The following is a 19781-nucleotide window of genomic DNA, read 5'->3' on the forward strand; positions in this document are numbered from 1 at the left end:
GACCACCCGATCCCGTTAGTCGCCTCTTACGACAAGCATGGGTTACTGAAGATCAATATTGTAACCCACATCTTCACGGGTCCCATCACCTTGGAAGAGCTTACAAACATGTTGACAAGAGATAATGATCCTTCCTCTGCAGGCAGGCATCAAGTAACTTTCCGGTCGAATGATCTGCAAACATTTGATTGTGATACTTCTATGGGAGTTGCTGCCAGAACCTTCCGAAAGTTTTATCATGAAGAATCTGCTCAAAAATCAACCCAACATTGTCTTATGTGGGCACTAATCTCAAGCAATCACCTGAATAGTTGTTGCCTGTATTTTTTCATCTTGCATGCCAGGATGGTATCCCAGGAATCTATTGGTTTTTTATCCAAGATGTGCCTACCACAAACTTATTTAAGAGTACAAGATCATGTCCTAACGATCAACAAAGAAAGATCAAATTCGTGGAAATGTGTCGATTCAGTATTGATGACATTTTGATTGTCGTTTGATATGTTGAGAATTTGGATCATACTTGTAACACAAACTTATGATTTCACCTCAACTTTTTTTATCAATCAAACCATGAGTATGTTGCAGTCAATGTGTAACTGTTAATACACCCCTGAACATGTTACTTTACAAATTATATACATGGAAATCTATAAACATTTTGTATTTTTCGGGCCTCAGTCTTAGCATTATCAGCATCTGTTGTAATGTTTTTAAGCTCTCTAAGCTTTGACTAAATTTGTGATACCGGTATCCTTATTGTGATATGTATGGGAATATATTGAGAGCTTAAGAATTTGACCGTGAGCGACATTTATTGTAGGTGCAGATCCTAACTTCTTCATACATATGGCAACAGAATCTCAAAATGGCTGGATAGTTAGTGGTAAATATATATTTTTAATACATAATAGTATTGTCAATTAAGACGGGAACCTTCAGTTATGAATGAAAGTGTAGATATTAACTTAAACTATACACCATGGACTGTACTGACATTCTAGTATTTGAAGGGATGGGGATTTTTCATGTATGCAGGCATAAAAAAAAACATTCCCCAAGCAACAATTCCTTGTTACTCCAATCATGCCTCCCAGCCTCCTGGTCCACTGTGCTGGTATCATGAAACCAAAGAAAACTTCTGACATTGGCTGATGTACAACTTTTCATACAGAACAAGACATCATAAACGAGTGAATGACAAATGTTTTATTTTATTTGTCTCTGAACTGCCCAATCATTGGACATTGATTTACAATTCTGATACTGATCTCTTGACCAAAATGACTAAGCACCTCAAATGTGTAAAAGAGCAAAACAGATGTCTAACTTTGGTAACTAAAGCACTTTTAATCAAAAGAAAGATATGTCAACTAGAGTTTTGTTGCCAATAAATTAGCCATCAAATAATCTTTTTTTATTTTTATGAACAATATTTAAAGGTCACTGTCATGGTAGAAACAACTCATTGGAAATCTGCACATTTTCTACCTCGAGCGTTTAAGAAATCCATTTGTTCTAATCTCTTAACGTTTGCAGCTAACACAGGAAATAATGAGATTAAATGCTAACCGAAAATGAAAAACCATGCAGCCATAATGTATTTAGTGAATGCTGCCCCTCTTGCAAACAGCAGTAGCACCATCATTTGGTGGCTACACTGACAGAAGATTGTCACTCTTACTAAAATGGCTTATTCAGGTGACAAATTCTGGCATTAACAGTCTAAAACAAATTTGTGCTGGCTTGGACCAGGCTGGTCAAACGACTTGGTTTGAGATCGGCCACTCTCACAAACAGGTCCCTTTGTCTCTCATCCAACCCAAAAAACATCAACACAATGACACTGTAGTCGGCATCAGCCACAGAGCACAGAAGTCTTATCAATCATCTCGTTTTTACAGCAATGTTCTCAATTTGAGGGAGTTGTCCATGGCTCCAGAAATTCCAACCAGGATATGTTTGTAGAAAATAATGTGGATGAAGAGTTGATGAAGATGACTGGTCGGTGACTGTCTTCTTTGCTGACATTAAAGGTACGGTAGGTTTGATGAACAAGTCATTCCCTGGTGAAGCAATAATGCATTTTCCCAATGTTTTTTATGTTTCCTCAGGGAGCAATACACCTGCACCAAGCTAGAGCCATGTTGGTTTCGTTATCGCATGCGTCATTTGGGATTTCACAAAACTAAGACTGCACACCCACTCGCTGAAAATAGAAATGGCGGATTTCCCATTAAGAATGTGCAACAGCAAACATGACACAAAAATAAATATTTTTTTTACTTAAAGCAGCCTTTGTTCACCGTTAACGTTTTTTGTGTGTGTCAAGATTCATAGTAAACGTACCCTGTTTGTTTGGCCTCTGCGATCCATGGATGCATTGTAATCATACTCAACCCATCCTTGATTTCTTCGACCACCCCTGGCATATCCTCCTCTTCCACCTATAACATGATGATATAGTTTTAAAAAATCCGAGTCATATAAATTGATTAATCCACACCCATGTCATACAGTAATCTTTAGACTTAACATGTACAAATAGCAAACATCTTCCAAATATCGTTGTGTAGAAAAAAATGCATCTTACCCCCATAACCACCACCTCCATATCCTCCATAACCACCACCTCGGCCTCTGCCACGAGGACCCCCACGGAAACCACCCCTGAAGCCTCCACGGCCACGCCAGTTTCGACGGAAATTTTCAGAAACTCCAAATGTCTCGGCATTGAGTTTCCTCTCCTCTCTCCAACTCATTCTGGCATTACTGTAGAAGATAATCAAAATTGCAGAACATTAAACCAGAGTGAAGAGAAACATCTTATGGTCTATTATGTGCTTATACTAGTTCATTTGGCAAAACAGAGGTTGACTGAAAACATATATTGGTCAGTAACTTTAACTTTAAACAATTGGCACGGAATGTACTTTGCTCAGACACTTCAGACAGTTATTAGAACAGTCATTTTTCAAAACAGACATGGAAAGCAATGCAAAACATCAAAAATGCAACATTCACCCTTTAGCTCTCTCTGTTGCTTCACAACTGATGTTGTCAAAGAAGGATTTTGTCTTATCATAAAAGACAGCCTCATCTTCTTCAATCACTTCACTGGGTTCTTCAGCACCTTCTTCCTTCTTTTCTTCTTTGTTGTCACCATTCACTACCTTCTCATCAGCTGAAGCAAAGTAACAGGTGTTTCAAGAGGATGTGTTTCAAAAACATGTGACAATATCTGATGAGGCATACAATAACTCCTCCTTCAGTCTTTTTTCTGAGAAGGTAAAAAAAAAAAAACCCTACATAAATGCTTCTGCTCTAGGTAATGTTATCATATCAGCAATATACTGGCCATAATATATCAAATTAACATTAGCTACTTACTTAAAATTATCAACAGGCACCCTTAGGTGTCACCTTTTCTAAATGTACCATTGACATTTAATTTTAATCTGTGCTTACATATTGTTAACTTTTTCTTCAGTTCTTCTTCAATCTTGTCCTTATCAAACTGTGCATTGGCGCTCTCAAAATCGTATTCCGCATCAAATTTGAGTGGTGTTTTAGGCTGGCCAGGTCTTCCTCTGTTGTTGCCTGTGCCCCTGGGTGCTCCCCTTGGACCACCCCTCGGTCCACTGCCTGTACCCCGGTATGCAGGACCATTCCCTTGTCCTCTTGGTGGACCACTGCCACCTAAAGAGAAGATAAGAAGTCAGACGGAGACACATTAACAAATCATGCAATCAAGTTTCTTTGCTTTTGCATTATTTTCTACAACACTTATGTGTTTTTCATAACAATGTATCCATACATACATACAAAGCAGCTTAAGCAAATCCTACTGAAATATTCTCTATTACTTGGTACCATATACATGTATACAAGAAACAAAAAAATATATCATAACCTGTCTACCCACCTCTGTTCCCTCGTCCCCTGGAGTAAGTAGCTGAAACAGGTTTATTTTGATAGTTGCCATCGCCCTCTCGATCTCTTCCACCACCGCCACCCCTACCTCGCCGGTTATCATAGCGATGTTCATAGCGGTGATCATTCCGATGCTCATTTTGTTCGCGCGATTTGTGCTGATTCTGTTGAGGCGCTGAAACTGGCACTTTGTCGATACTTGATACACTTCCAGTAGTGGACGACACTTGTGTTCCTTGGTCCGATGTTGGAGACTTGCGATTGGGAGGAGGAGTTGGTCCACGAGAACCTTAAACATAAAATAAATATAGATGTAAAACAGAACATGTCAATTTAACCAGTAGTCCAAAGCCTACGTCTATTGAAAGTCTGTTCAGTCAAGTCAGCTCAGCTAGTAATAATCCACATGCTAACACTGAAATATGTAAGTGTGGGATAGCAGACTCAAACGTTAAAGCATTAAATGTAATATAGAGTTAGATAAAGGACAGATTTAACATAATGGATATTCTCAATTCAGACATGCACATGAATATACACATATATTTATACATGAAATGTAAATCAAAGCCTCAACTGGGTAATTCTAGCACTAACATTGTGATAGACAAATACTGAAGACCTCAAATGTTATGTGCTTACATTCCCATAACTCATGCACTTGCTACATATAATCAAGACGTTTTCCACCACAACCATGATTGACAACCAGTAAATATAAACATGGGGTATGTTATAGGTCAAACCTGTGTAAACATGGATCAGTGCATATTGGCAATATGATATACAGGAGAGGCATGCAATGATCTGCATTAATAACCTAGTAAACTGGAAACAAACTTCAATCATTATTGGAACTGTGCAAGTTAAATGAAAATTGTCAGTGATCATCATATTTGCATAACGGAAATAATAAAATATGTTATGTGCAGTTAGCTATCAGATATTTGATACAGATTTCAGCTTGCAGATATAACCTAAATACAATCCAGCAGTGACATTCCAATCAATGAAATCAAGTCATATCAAGTGAACTTATGATGCAATTGATAAGGAAAATAACAAATTATTGTTTTGACCAAGTAGAAATAAATTTCTTTAATATACAAATACAATCGTTTCTTCTACTCAAGTCAAAAAAGAGCTGTAATGTATTTTTTAAAGTACCATGAACATATACTCCATAAAGATATTTCACATTGATTAATAATATTTACATTATAAAGCATAACTGATCTTAAGATAATGAAAACTGCATCTGGTTAATGGCGGTAATACATAGGAGCTGTATATTGCAAGCATGACAAGGCGCTGATAGCTAGCAGGATTGGGTGGACAGCTCAAACAGGAACCGTTAGTGGAGTTACCAGATTTCCTGACAGGCTGCCAAGGGCTTACTTGAACCCCCTGATCCATAGTTGGGGACACTCGGGTAAGAGTGGGAGTGGGCCCACGGGAACCTGACAAAACCACAATGTCTCTATGACTTCACACATATTCACTGCAACTCTCACTAATCCTCTCATTGAAATAGATACGACTCACATGTGAATTAACTGGCTGTGTGCGGAAAGATGTAACAGTAATATATATTCATCAAAGGAAGAAACAATTCAAGATCTTTCAACTTCTATCAGTGTGTTCCGGAACCCATTTTTGCACATATATTTTTAACAAGCATAGCCCAACATTGAGAAGATATTAACATCTGCTTGGTATTCAGAGTCAGATGGCTCGAAAAGTATGATAGTAACCACTCTCAGGTCAAACACAACTACTTATAACGGGAAGTGTACATGAAAACATCACATTTTTAAGAATGAGTTAATATCAATCATAGAAAATATACGCTAATTTTTCTCACACTGTAAGAACTAAGAACTGTTGAAATTACGCCATTATGAGGCCTTTGTTTCCTGAGCTAAACAGGACAGACTCGTTCCCCTTAAGTTATCATCATTGGTGCCAATCGATTTAAAACTGGTTCACCGAAGTGAGATGCAGTATATTTGGAGGGAGACCATTTATTCAGGGATAACATATGTATTAATGTGAGAAAAATTCCCAAATCAGACACATTCTGCTAATTAATGTGGTATTTTCTCCTTGTTTTCACTGCAACATCAGGGGTGTAGCTACCATTATGAAAAAAAAAACCCAGGCTCACTGGATTGTTGCTAAAAAGTTTGGGAAAGCCCTCAATACTATTTAAATACAAAGCTTTGCAACCTATCAGGCTTACGCGAAAAAACTTGGCTTGCTACGTACCTGACTAATGAAAATAATCACAAATGACAAGTACAGTTAACGGAGTGTGCGAGTCTGGTCTGTCAATGTGTCCTGCTTGGCAGAAACTTGAACAAAATTGTGTTGAATGTACCAAATTATTGAAAATGTAATTTTTCAAGTAAAATTGATATTTTTATACCTATCCTGACTCATGATCTTTTGCTTATCTCCCTTTTCCTTGCGAATGGTAGTGGAACACTTGAATCCCTTGAAGTTCCCGAAGCAGACGTAAAAATACACTCACCCTCGAGTTACCTTCCTTTTCCGGCGTAAACAGTCATGTGACCAGCCTTACTTGTCACTCTTGATTTTTCTGCCCAAGCACTTGGATCTGCTGTGCAATCCGAAGTGTTTCCAGCGGGGAGGTCGGGAGGGCTTAACCTCATGAGTCAGGATATTTTTTCTTATCCTGACTCATGATCTTTTGCTTATAGAATCTGACGGATTGGTGGTGGTTCAGGCCACTTACTGGATTCATCAGCTGTCCTTAGATACGTCCTGTACCCCCCCCATGGGAACTGCGTAGCAGCATTTCCGAGATCCTATTCTTCCAACTTCCGTTTTAACTCAGGGGGACCACTTCTTGTCTTACTTCCATCTCAGACAAGTTGAATCATCTTGATTCATGTGGCTTCAGATAAACTAGTATCTTCTTATTACTAGATATCTTATAACAACCCATAGATTATGATAAGATCTTTATCATAAATGAGTTGCGACCCCTTCACGTACAGGTAAGATCTTTACCCGTACAGGATCTTTAATCACTCATGCTAGTCTGTCCTAGACTGCGCGCATGGACTTTCAAACTAATACTTTTCTTTAGTAAAAGTTATCAACAAGTCAACGTGATAAAGGGTGAGATTTTCCAACTCAGCGCCTTTGTGGAGCCGTTAGCAGCTGTGCTACAACGAGAGGCCCAAATTGGTGAATGCCTGAGATGTCTTCAGTGGTTATGTCTCGGAGGTAGTGGTTGGCATAATTGCTGATATAGAGCAATTTCCATGCAGAGCTAGTGTTGATGCCAATGCTGATGTATAACCAGACGCATGTATCTCTGATATTCGAGTTGCCGTGGCTAGCGCAAGCAGGAACAGAGTCTTCTGTGTCAGCAGCTTGAGTGTAGTCTGGTCTAGAGGTTCGTAGGCATCACTGGTAAGATGACGTAGAATTACATTCAGATCCCAGGCCTAAGCTCTGAACTTCTGTTGCTGGTCCTCCAGTTTAAAAGATCTCAGCAGAGCAAGTAATTCTGGTACTCTCGTCAACTTGATGCCTATTTTCATGGTAATCACTGTACTAATGGCGGCGAGGTATGTAGATAATGTCGAACCTTTCAGATGTCTGGTCCGTCTAAGATGACACATGTATTCCGCCACTTTAGGATGAGTAGCTTTCATCGTAATGAAGTCTTTCCGCCTTGCACAAGTCTCAAACTTCAGCCACTTATCATACATGTTACGAGTAGATCTGCGTAACGCTAGCATTACTGCCTTGGCTGCCCTGGCGGAGTATCCTCTTTTCTTCAAACATGTTTTGATACGGTCCACACGTGTAGCTGGAACAGTGTTGGGTTCCTGTGGACTTGCTTGGTGTGCGGATGTATGAGTAGGTTCGGCCAATCTGGTAACTTGATTGTTGGACTTCCGAGATCTTCTATTAGGTCTAGGAACCATACTCTCGCTGGCCAGTATGGCGCGACCAAGGTCAGTTGTAGTGGCTGTGTCTGTTTGATCTTCAACAGTACTTTCGTTAGTAATATCAGTGGTGGAGTGGTCGGAGGCGTCTGCAAAAAACGCATAAGCGTTTAGTCCTTCCCATGATATGTTCAGTGCATGTTGCCCAGGCTGAAAAATGCTGCTCTGTTTGGATCACTTCCTTGATGCAACTTGATTGTTGAGATGTGCACCCCAACCTTGTGTCGAAAGCCGGCTCTTGTAAATAGGTCCCTCCGTAGACGTTCGACCTGTGGGTCCACCAAAGTAGGTACCTCTTAAGATTGTCTGGCAGCAAGATAGGGTCGACGCTGTCCAGATGTTTTCTCAGGAACCGTTGCAGCGGCCTTAGTTGTAATCTTCCTGTGCGAGTCAAGTCCTGCGCCGAGGTTAGTAGACCAAGTAGACATTGCCATGTTCGTAGTGTTAACGGAGAGATGACTGCTTGTGGAATCATGGCTTGTATCTTGACCCTATGATCTTCTGGGACCACAATTCAATTCTGTGTTGTGATAATTCTTATTCCCAGCAATTGAAGATCTTGTTTGATTCTTACTCCAACTTCATCAGGTTCACTAGTTCAGCTGCTGTCTTAGTTGATTTGCACTTTGAAGAACCTGTATGCCGTCATCCAGATAACCGGCACTGACCTCGATGCTGCCGATAGGCTTGGTTATTCGTATGAATAATCAGAGCCGACGATATTCCAAATGGTAGTACGTTCCATTGGAAGTGCTAAACTCTGATTGCAGTGATGATACATCATTCTTCCCCTTATATCTGTGTTGACATTGAAGCGTTGTCTATTTATAGCAAGGCTGGCTCCAGTGTAGCATCGCAGGGGACAGGTACTCATACCGACTTTTATCTGCAACAACTTCCAAAATAAACATAGTTTATCCTGCTGTCAAGGCTAGACATCTATTAAATTCCCATGATGATAACAGGCCGTGGTTGTATACTGTTTCCAAGGCTGCCGATGAAGTATTCCCCACGGGTTTGTTTACAAATCAGAAAACATGCTGGAGCCTGCTCTGTCAGTGGGAGGTGTTGTCTGACGTGGACCAATCAGCTTCCAAGCATGACGTCACCGGTGTTGTAGCAAGTTGGCCTCCATAAAATCTGATGCAATAAGTTGGTTGAGTAAAAGCGCGCGTAAATCTACGCTGCTCATATAAACCTCTTGAAAAAGGGTTGCTCCAAGTGTAAATTCTTGTTCAGTGATATAAATCACGTATTCCCATTGTGGATTATATAAGCCAGCATGACGAAGGAGGCTGTCGAGACGTATGTCTGTATGGAACTTGAAGAAATACCGATGTTGAATCCAGTTGATAGGATATAAAATCCTAATCCCCACGCTGAGTGACGAGTGTTAATAATATCATCTGTACGTCCGTTCAAGGGTGATATCATATTGGAGTCGAAGTCATCAGCGTATATGCAGTACGTCTCTGTTGGGTTGGAGTGAGTGAGTGAACGACAATATCCGCAGGCCATCTGCTACCCGGTTTAAGACTTCAGCATCCGTATAGATGAAGTGATTCTTTTCATCAAGTAGGTTGTCGTCCGAAACTGAACCTATAAAGGTATTAGGTTTGTGCAGGTTGTAGAGTAGTGCAGGCTGTAACTGTAGAGATCGCACGTTGTAGATCTATTTGTTGAGTTTTAAACTCTGACAAAACCATCCGTTTTCATCATTGCTTCGTTTTATTCAGCCGTATGGTTATAGAGTTGACGTCAACATCCTGCCTGTTGATGTAAGGATTTGTTAACCCTAGGGTTCGCGAACCCTGTAGATGTCTGCGTTGCTGTTATCTGTCTGTAGATCTGAGAGTTCTCGAACCTTGTAGATGTCTGTAGCTTTCTCAAAGCTGTGCGTAGGTTAGAAGGTACCTTGGATATAGGTTCAATCGGAGGAATAGTCACCGAGTCAAAGTCGTCATTACGCATCCTATAAGTGTAGACTTCATCGAAGTCTGGTTATACATCAGTTATCTCCTGATCGGTAGAGCTATGCCTCTGCGAAACATCCTTCTGCGAACGCGAAACATCCTTCTGCGAACCTCCATCATCCTTTCGCGAACTGAAGATTCCTCCCTTCGTGAATGTCTATCTTGAGAGTCCTCTCTTCGTGAACCTCTATCTGTGGATTCATCTCTTCGCGAACCTCGGTGATGTGAGCCTTCTCTTCGCTTGAACCTCTGTCTCGTGATGAGTGACTTCGTGAACGCTGTGAGAGATATGAGATCTCGATCTAGAACGGCTATGTGTAGGAGATGAATCCTTCCATGTTCTCGAACGTTGAGGGTTCGCAGATGTAGAACGGTGAGTAGGCATCTCATTTCGCCAACGTAGTGTTGAGACGTAGTTCTATGTGGAGTAGGTTCGCAAAGGTCCGTAAGTTCGCGCAGGTCCGTAGATGAGAGGCTTCACCGAGCATTCGCTTCTTCCTCGAACCTCCATTCCATCATCTGGTTGGTGAATGTGTCTCATAATTTCACCCAGATCAAGTTCTGCATTGATTGAAGCTGCTGCGGTGTAGAAGAAGCGTTCGCAAAGCTGATGAGTTGTGTGCCTCGACTTCACTCCGTTGAGAAGTCGGTGGTAGTTCGTCAAACAGCTGGCCTGCTGTGACCATTGCAGGAGACAATCTAGTAGTCGTGGAAGTCGATTGAGTCGCCGATCTCGTAGGTATTTCGGGTAGAAGTAATGGGGGATCATCAAAAAACGTCTACTTCATGCGGAGGTAAAGTCTCTTCGTTAAGGATTTCTGATGCGCCGACTTACTAGGCTGCGTGGATTTACACACACACACACACACACACACACCCACCCACCCCGCGGGGAACTTCAAGGGATTCAAGTGTTCCACTACCATTCGCAAGGAAAAGGGAGATAAGCAAAAGATCATGAGTCAGGATAAGAAAAAATTACATCTTTTCAGTTCCTTTATTCTTGCCATGATACTCTTCCCATGCATATTCTAAAACTAATGATGAAGTGTACGCAACAAATAGGTGAACGGATCTCACACAATATAAGAAATGATACACACTGTAAAATCTGAAGTTTTTGTTTACATTTTCAGCAAGCTGATTTAACACGAGATGGTTGGAATTGGTGATGAAGACGATTTGTCATTTATTGTAAAATGTATAAAAAATTCAGGGATTCATGTAAGGAAGCTGAGTTTGAACGTATTCGACGATTGTTTTCCCCCATTTTGTGCATTTACCGAAAGTTAAGAGTAACAAACTGTACAAAATCGCATAGCATGATCACTCTACAACAAGGCTGAAAGTTCGGTTTCGCCAATGTGATAGCCAAAACATTTTTAGTGATTCTAGGGTCAACGATGACATTCCATAATGAACCAAAGGGTTTCAATAAAAATAAAAAAAAAAACAGATCACAAATGTAACTTTTTGAAATTCAATTCTCATACCAAATATTTAGATTTCAAAACATACCATAAATATATGTGTCAAAAATGGCAAAATTTACGATGCAAATACTTATTAGTACTTTTGCGCTCACTATGGATGATATGACAGATGAATAAATTTCCCACAAAATTCACATCTGTGAAGTGCATTTAAATTCAAATGATATGGATGTTTTTCAACATTAAAGTGAGGGTTGAAGAGGAAGGATATGTATTTTACAATTTATGTAGAAAAACAGTTAGAATACCGGCACATTCACAAAATGGCTAGGTACATCTAGTGTACATACATTTTGGAATTGCTCAAAGAAGATACTGTTGGAAAGACAACTGACTAAGTTAAATGTAATACAATTTGGTTACACTGTATAGTCCGTTTGGCTCAAAAGCAGACCGATGAATTGCAATCTAACTCGAAAACTTATAAACATAAAATACTCAATGAAAAACTGATCATAATGAAAACGTCAGACCAACTCTGAGCTGTTTGCAGAATTTATGTACTAAAAATAAAAAAGTTGTTTAACAAACTATCATTAAAATATCGACACAGTTCACTATTTGTTACGAGGGAGGAGTGCAGAGAAAGGGACAGCCGGCGCGGGTATGCGAGAAAGGACTGAGACGGCACAGTACAGGATAATGAATCAATAACTTTGTCGGCACTTGTGCACGTGCTTCTCTAACACCTGGCTGTCCCTTTCTCTGCATTCCTCCCTCGTAACAAATAGTGAACTGTGTCAATATTCTAATGATAGTTTGTTAAACAACTTTTTAAATTTTAGGACATAAATTCTGCAAACAAATCACAGTTGGTCTGATATTTTGATTATGATCAGCGTTTCACTGAGTATTATATGTTTATTAGTTTTTGAGTTAGATTGCAATTCATCGGTCCGCTTTTGAGCCAAATGCACTATAGCAGAAATGAGAACATAGTAACACTTTGTGTACAATTTAAATGTTTTTCAAACGACAACACCACATGGCAGCACTGATTGGTACACAAAACAGGCCTTGCATCATGAGGTTATAACAGTGACGCTGTATTGCAAGAGACATTAGTTATGGTGTGTTAGGGACATTCGTTATGGTGCAGACCATTGAGACAAGAAACACACACCTATACCTACACCACATAAATGGGTCTAATGACATCATATGTTTATCTATTGGCACCAGTGACGCTGTATTGCAAGGGACATTAGTTATGGTGTGTTAGGGACATTCGTTATGGTGCAGACCATTGAGACAAGAAACACACACCTATACCTACCGCATATGACTGACTATAAGTCGGGCCCCTTTCTCAACCCTCTAAATTCTTGCCAAAACCATGTAACTCAAGTATAAGTCGGCCCCTTTCCCCGTACGAATCGGTATCGCCGCCTCAATCTTCACACTCGGACACGATGTTTAATGCGAAAATATATGCATGAATCATTTTTGTCACAGGTCATAACCTAGCACGATACGTTAAATAAATCCCATAATTTACGTATAGGTAGCGATTTCTTGCTTAATATGTTCAGAATAGCATTATTTTACCCAAAACTTTCGTCTACATCTAAAGTTTTCGTTTACTAGGACGGTATCCATTGCCGTAATATGATTGGCTGCCTTAGGTCACGTGTCTGGTTTTGACCAATCACGACCCTTATAGCAGACTGTGGCGAAAAAGCGTCATTAGAAACCAATTTTTATCCAATAAAATTGCTTCTTACAAGTGTGAAAAATACTCTCGGCAAGGGTACAGTGATATTGTTGATGTTCAGAGCTTTCGAACGATGCCCGACAAACGATTCATACGACGCCTCGCATGTTATTCATACGAAGCTTCGAAAACGGAGGTATTTTCCGTTGTTGTGTCATGTTACTGAGTGAAAAGCCACTGATATCGGGAAATAGGCGACCATACATATTATTTAAGATATCTTTTTATAATAATTTTCTGATTACGTAAAAATGAAAATGTAAAAGAAAAGGTCACGGGCATGTTATGACATGTCACAAATGGAAATCAATCGCTATAGTTTTTGCTTCTTTCGTGGTTTATCTGGATATAAATGTAAACTTGCATTTTCATCATTAATAGTATTTTTCAAAACCACCACACAAAACTGCCACAGAATACAAAAAAGTTTACTTTACGTGAAACAAGTCGTGTCACGTGGCCCAACTTTATCTCTTGATAACAAAGTACCGGTAAGTGCATAGCTGTGATAAAAATATCTGATTAAAATTAATTTATTGTTTATACTATGAAATATATTTTACAAAAGACAAACAACAAAGTTTTATATTTTATGTTTTATTTGTCCCACGATGTCATTTACCTTTGGAAACGTTGTCAGTGCGTATTATATGCGTCCTGCTTCCGGTGTAAACATTGCCAGTTGAGTTCGCAGGGCTGGCAGATTCACACACCTGACCTCGGGATTTTTTTGGGTAGATTAATGAACTCAAGTATAAGTCGGGTCTGATTTTTTACCTTAATTTTCTGGTATCAAATTTCCGACTTATAGTCGGTCATATACGGTACACCACATAAATGGGTCTAATGACATCATATGTTTATCTATTGGCACCAGTGACGTTGTATTGCAAGGGACATTAGTTATGGTGTGTTTATTATGGAAATAGAACTCACTAAATGTGCAAAATATAAATCGATATAATACAAACGATAAATTAATTACTTTTGATATCTAATGTTTGGTCCATAATACAAGATAAATACTTTATATGTTGAAAAAGTGCAAGAAAAACAGGTATATTTTTGTGTAAACTTGCCCCAATGAATGTTGTTGGTTTGCTTCATACAGTTATGTTTCCTTTGAGTTTGCCCGAGGGGTACAGTTTCATATTTTTGGGGCAATGGCAACATTCAATTGCTTTCATGCAGATGGGAGAGGGGGTACGGTTATTTTATAGTAAGTTCATTTAATTATTTTAGAGACTACCATCTATGTTGTGCAGTACATAATTAGCAGAGGAAAGAGGAGTGCATGCTGACTACACTACATTCTAAATCTACATCTGAAGATCTGGATCTTTTGACCAAAACAGATCATCCAGGTCATCACAGGATGTTCAAAGCCTTTCTCAATCACTCATCCAACTGAAAATGAGGTGGATTAGGAACAGTTATAATTATCCCCAACCAATCTTGTGACAATGATTTAGTCAGAAGGAATACAAGATCATTGAAAAGATGTTTTATCAAGCCTTGATTGAGTTGATGAAATGAATGAATAAATGTAATAATACAAAAGAAAAGAATTTAACTACCTGGGCCCCCTGACTGGGACAGTCCTCCAAAGCCCTGACTAGCTGCACTACTTTGTTGACCATATTGCCCATACAGTTGTGGACCACCAAAAGGTTGATAGGTTGGTGCACCAAAACACGTCTGTGCATGTGAACCTCCCCCTGAGGGCTGTGATGACTGAAATTTACGTAATTAAACACTTAAACATAACAAAAGCATGAGTCTGTTCAACAGAAAGTGAGTGAGTGATTATGGTTTTATGCCGCTTTTAGCAATATTCCAGCAATATCACGGCCGGGGACACCAGAAATAGGCTTCGCACATTGTACCCATGTAGGGAATCGAACCTGTGTCTTCAGCGTGATGAGCAAAACGCTTTAACCAGCAGGCTACCCCACCGCCACCAGTTCAACAGAAACTGAATGGCTAATATCAACCCATACAGTAATGCCCTGTCCCCCACCATGTTACAACTGTTAAAAATGACTATAAATGTGATAAAGAATTAAAGGGAACTACAATATAACATTTGCAATGCCAACACTTAGAGTTGAGGCTGTAGTAGCAATGATGACACATATCCACTCTCAAACAAAGAAAACCTGTCCATGAAATAGAGGTCTACCAACCTTTACAATTGCTGGATCCTGTGGCAACCCCTGTGAAAGGGGTTTAGGTGGTTCACAAACATGAAGATCCTTGATATCACTTCCTCGAAAAATAATGTACTCAAAAATTTCATCCCTCGGAGGCACTGGTCTATCAGTTGGTCTATCTTCTGTTCCAAAAGACCTCACTGAAACAGATCCAATCCATCAATCAATTGTAAAGGGGGAGATTGATACATGCATGGTACACTTCAATCTAATTTACATATGAGTGAGTGAGTGAGTTTAGTTTTACGCTGCACTCAGCAATATTCCAGCTATATGGTGGCGGTCTGTAAATAATTGAGTCTGGACCAGACACTCCAGTGATCAACAGCATGAGCATCGATCTGCGCAATTGGGAACCAATGACATGTGTCAACCAAGTCAGCGAGCCTGACCACCCGATCCAGTTAGTCGCCTCTTATGACAAGCATAGTCGCCTTTTGTAGCAAGCATGGGTTGCTCAAGACCTATTTTACCTCGGATCTTCACGGGTCAATTTAAATATGAACTAACTGAATCCATTTTATCGAAAATAACATTCCCTTTGTACATGTTGTACTCGACTGTCAAGTTCACCAATTGGCTTCACTTATATCTAAATAGAATGACTTCATTTGTATGTACAAGCTATTTTCAACTAAAGGGACAAGAAAGAGCACTAAAATGTGGTGTATGTATAATCTAGTTGGCCAAACAAATAAATTGTTAAGGTTCCGATTACACCTTTAAAATTTAGGGTAGATAGACATGATTTTTATTTTTTTAACATTTCTTTAGAAGTAAAGTATGAACTATCACACATTTATCAATGTGTAATTGTTTATTCAATCAAGCTTGCGGCCATCATGTCAACTTTATCACAATGACTGATGTCCGTCGGTGCTGGGGAAAAACAATAGTATTTGAAAACTTACTTTATTCATACCGCTTAAAAAAGATAGGGTCGGCACCAGAATTCAAGAGTTGGTCGGGTTATCGGAACCACAACAGGTTTTTTAGGCCTCAGGGTTTTTACTCGATGCAGAAAATTGGGTCCAGTACTCACAACAGTATAGAATGGATGGAGAACACTATACACATGTCCCAAGGGAAGCACAAGTAGTATTTCCTGTACCTAATCCTTGACTAGATATATACTTATTCTCTAATCAAAGTATCTGTCAAGTCACAAGAGGCAGAACAACTTGAACAGTACTCCATTTCATTACTTCCAACTAAACTTCTGTTTCAATATCTTGACTTGTTGCTGCCAAGCATTACCAAAATTGTCAACTCAAGTTTGGAGAGTAGTGTATTTCCATCCAGATTCAAACATGCTGTAGTCAAACCTCTGCTAAAGAAACCTGATCTTGACTCTCAGAATCTTCAGAACTTTCGACCTGTCTCAAATTTATCCTTCATTTCCAAGATAATTGAGAAGGCCGTGCATGTCAGACTCAAAGACCATCTCTCTAAACATCTTCTGCTTGATGAATTCCAGTCAGCGTATCGGCAATACTATAGTAACGGAGACTGCCTTACTGCAAGTGACTTAATGAGCTTCGTTGTGCTGTCGACGCATGATGGTAGGATTGCTGCTCTAGTGTTGTTGGACCTCTCTGCAGCCTTCTCGACACAATCGATCACCATAGACTCTTGTCCAGGCTCACACAACAGTACGGACTTGAAGGTCATGCCCTTCAATGGGTGACGCCTTATCTGTCTGACCGACAGCAATCTGTTGTTGTTGGCACTGAGAGATCAAAAGGCACTGTTATCACATGTGGGGTGCCACAGGGATCAGTCCTTGGTCCAGTCTTGTTTGTGTTGTATACGGATATGGGAGGATAACTACAGACCACACAGTTTCTCATCATGCCTACGCTGATGACACCCAGCTCCTGAAAGCATTTCATCTGTCAGATCTATCTACGCCTCTTCAGTGCATCGCTGAATGCACGCGAGGACATCAAGTGCTGGATGACAGGAAACATGCTTAAACTTAATGACACAAAAACAGAAGCAGTTCTCATTGGTACAAAGCAACAACTCAGCAAGGTCAAAACCGACACCCTTACAGTCGCGAGACTCTGACGCCAGATTCTCTGATGCGGTTAAGGACTTGGGTGTCCACATCGACTCTTCCTTGACTCTGGATGCTCATGTTAACCGCCTGAGCAGGACCTGCTACTTTCACCTAAGATCCATTGGTAACATTCGGCAATACCTGACAACTGCTGCAACTCAAGCCCTTGTTCGAGCTCTTGTTACATCTAGGCTTGATTACTGTAACAGCATCCTTTCGGGCCTCAGTTCTAAACTCCTTGATAAGCTTCAGAAGATCCAAAATACTTCCGCACTCGCATCATCAGCAAGACTTCTAAACGCTCCCATATAACACCAGTGTTGAAAGAACTGCATTGGCTACCAGTTAGGGCCAGAATTGACTTTAAGATCCTCTGTCTGACGTTACAAGTGCCTCCATGGTTTGGCTCCCCTACTTGTCTGAACTCCTACATCCCGTATGTCCCCAAGACGCAACTAGCTCAAACACACAAAACCGACTGGTCATCCCATCCTACAAACTGAAATCCTTCGGACACCGATCGTTCTCTTACTCCGCGCCTGTGCTCTGGAACTCTCTCCCATGTGCCCTTAAAAGCTCTGCCACAATTGACATTTTTAAGTCCAGACTTAAAACCCACCTTTTCTCAGTATACTATGTATAACTTCATCTGTAAATACTCCAGTGTAAATATTCTGTAGCGCTTTGAGCATGCCTTAGGGTGTGGAAGGGGCGCATTATAAATATGCATTTATTATTATTATTATTATTATAATACCATCATATTGTCTGTAGTGACCCTTGAGATGACTTATATTAGGGTATGCAGGCCCCCAGTTTTGTAAGTTAGATAAAACCCTGCGTTATACTCAGCAAAACAAATTCTTGGGTGAAACAAGTCGAACAATAAAGTCAGCTAGTGCCACTTGTTTCCAGTCTGGAGCCCTTCCCACTCCCAATCTTTTGAGTATATTTTATTTACGGATTGTTATACACATACACTCGTCATATGAAATCTGATAGAACATGACTCGTTCTTAATTAAGCCCTTTGAGTATCCCAGCTCATTGTCTCCACAGTTGAGGCTGGAATTGATTAACGTTCATAATGAAAATACAATGTGGCTATCATGACCCAATCGAAAGTAATCATTGGACAGTGGCAAGTCAACATAATATGTAGTTCATACACATCATCACAATTAAAAAAAATGAAAGCAAAACAACAGCAATGAATGATATGAAATAGGATCCGACTATATTATTCTAATGCGTAGCGTGAGAGTGCACCCGTCTACCTCAATACTTGTCAAAGCCAGAACTATCAAACCATACGACTTTGTCTTTTGTTAACGTGCACGACAGTTTGACATTTGGACGTTGTTGGCATAATTTGTACGGTCAGAAACAAATATGTGGTGTTACTTTGAACAATCATATTTGAATAATGCTTTGACTCCTTTGCATATGAACAGGTACATATATAATGCATCTAATACTGATAAATATGACAACAGTGAATGATGTAAACAAAAGTCCAAACTGACAACATACTACTGAAGTATGCTCGCTGGACAGAACATTCAGATAACATAACTGACAATGTATTTAACGTACGAACCATTTCCATTAGAAACATACCGTGGATGCTATACACATAACATACCAAAGTAAAATCACGAAATACTGTTTATTTAATTTCGGTTCTCACCTTTGGCAAGTGCAACCGTTGACTCGTTGGGATCAATAGTATACAAAATACCCTCATAGCGTATTTCTGCTTTCGAAATTAGGCTTATTCTACTGCCTAAGTATGGTATTCCCCCACTCATGGTGAATACCTCTACAAAGGCTTGGCGATTAGGAGGATGGCTACTGATTCGAACACCACTGCGATTGTTTAGTGGTTCTTCTGACAAAGATGGCGTTAATATTTTGAATCCACCAGACGGCGCCAGGAGTGTACTACTTCCGCTTTTAACCGGAAATAATTTTTTGCAGTGCTTCTCTTTTCGCTCACATGGGATGTGTTCTATGATGATAAATAGAAAGAGAATCATGAAACATTTCCACACGCAACAACTTATATTATTAAGTTATTAACTTATATTATTGTCACCAAACAATAATCTTTTGTGAGTTTGCTGTGATTCTCTGCCTCTGAATATTTTAGATGGATAAGGGACCGTTCATAATGTATGGCTAGGGGGGGTGATGATGATTTTTATGGAGAAGCATGTACAATGTGGATGACCCCACTAAAATTTATGCACAAAATAAGTGACCCCCCTGCATGTCATGTACAAACCCCCTCCCCTTCCCATATTTTCTAAGCATATTTAAACATATTTTTATGTACAAAATTGATGACCCCCCTAGCTCCCAGAACAAAATGGGTGACCCCCTTAAAATCACCATATCTCCCCAAA

General features: G+C 39.8%; 1 protein-coding gene across 2 annotated transcripts; it reads right to left on the reverse strand.

Moving 5' to 3' along the window:
• Positions 1-1188: 1188 nt before the first annotated feature.
• Positions 1189-19309, reverse strand: LOC124260298 (protein LSM14 homolog B-like). 2 transcript variants are annotated; one of them, XM_046694575.1, is made up of 10 exons: positions 19064-19309; positions 15286-15452; positions 14677-14833; positions 5301-5393; positions 3926-4222; positions 3469-3699; positions 3025-3184; positions 2594-2772; positions 2350-2447; positions 1189-2209 (listed from the first exon to the last, which is right to left on the reverse strand). In XM_046694575.1, exons 1-10 carry the CDS (start codon positions 19182-19184, stop codon positions 2189-2191), a joined length of 1524 nt encoding a protein of 507 aa, XP_046550531.1. In that variant the 5' UTR covers positions 19185-19309; the 3' UTR covers positions 1189-2188. The 2 variants fall into 2 exon arrangements, with proteins under 2 accessions (XP_046550531.1, XP_046550532.1); XM_046694576.1 differs by lacking the exon at positions 5301-5393 and having other exon boundaries at positions 19064-19308.
• Positions 19310-19781: the final 472 nt, after the last annotated feature.

The sequence above is a fragment of the Haliotis rubra genome, unplaced genomic scaffold, assembly GCF_003918875.1.
Source record: "Haliotis rubra isolate DU_JTF1 unplaced genomic scaffold, ASM391887v1 Scf76, whole genome shotgun sequence".
Classification (NCBI taxonomy): domain Eukaryota; kingdom Metazoa; phylum Mollusca; class Gastropoda; order Lepetellida; family Haliotidae; genus Haliotis; species Haliotis rubra.

Bases quoted from the DNA above. Each gene is read 5' to 3' on its own strand.
- LOC124260298 (XM_046694575.1), bottom strand. From the start codon at position 19,184: ATGAGTGGGGGAATACCATACTTAGGCAGTAGAATAAGCCTAATTTCG. The intron at 3,700-3,925 runs GTGGGTAGACAG...TCTTCTCTTTAG, and splicing joins CAGGGGACGAGGGAACAGAG to GTGGCAGTGGTCCACCAAGA. The intron at 3,185-3,468 runs GTAAGCACAGAT...ACTTTGCTTCAG, and splicing joins GAAGAAAAAGTTAACAATAT to CTGATGAGAAGGTAGTGAAT.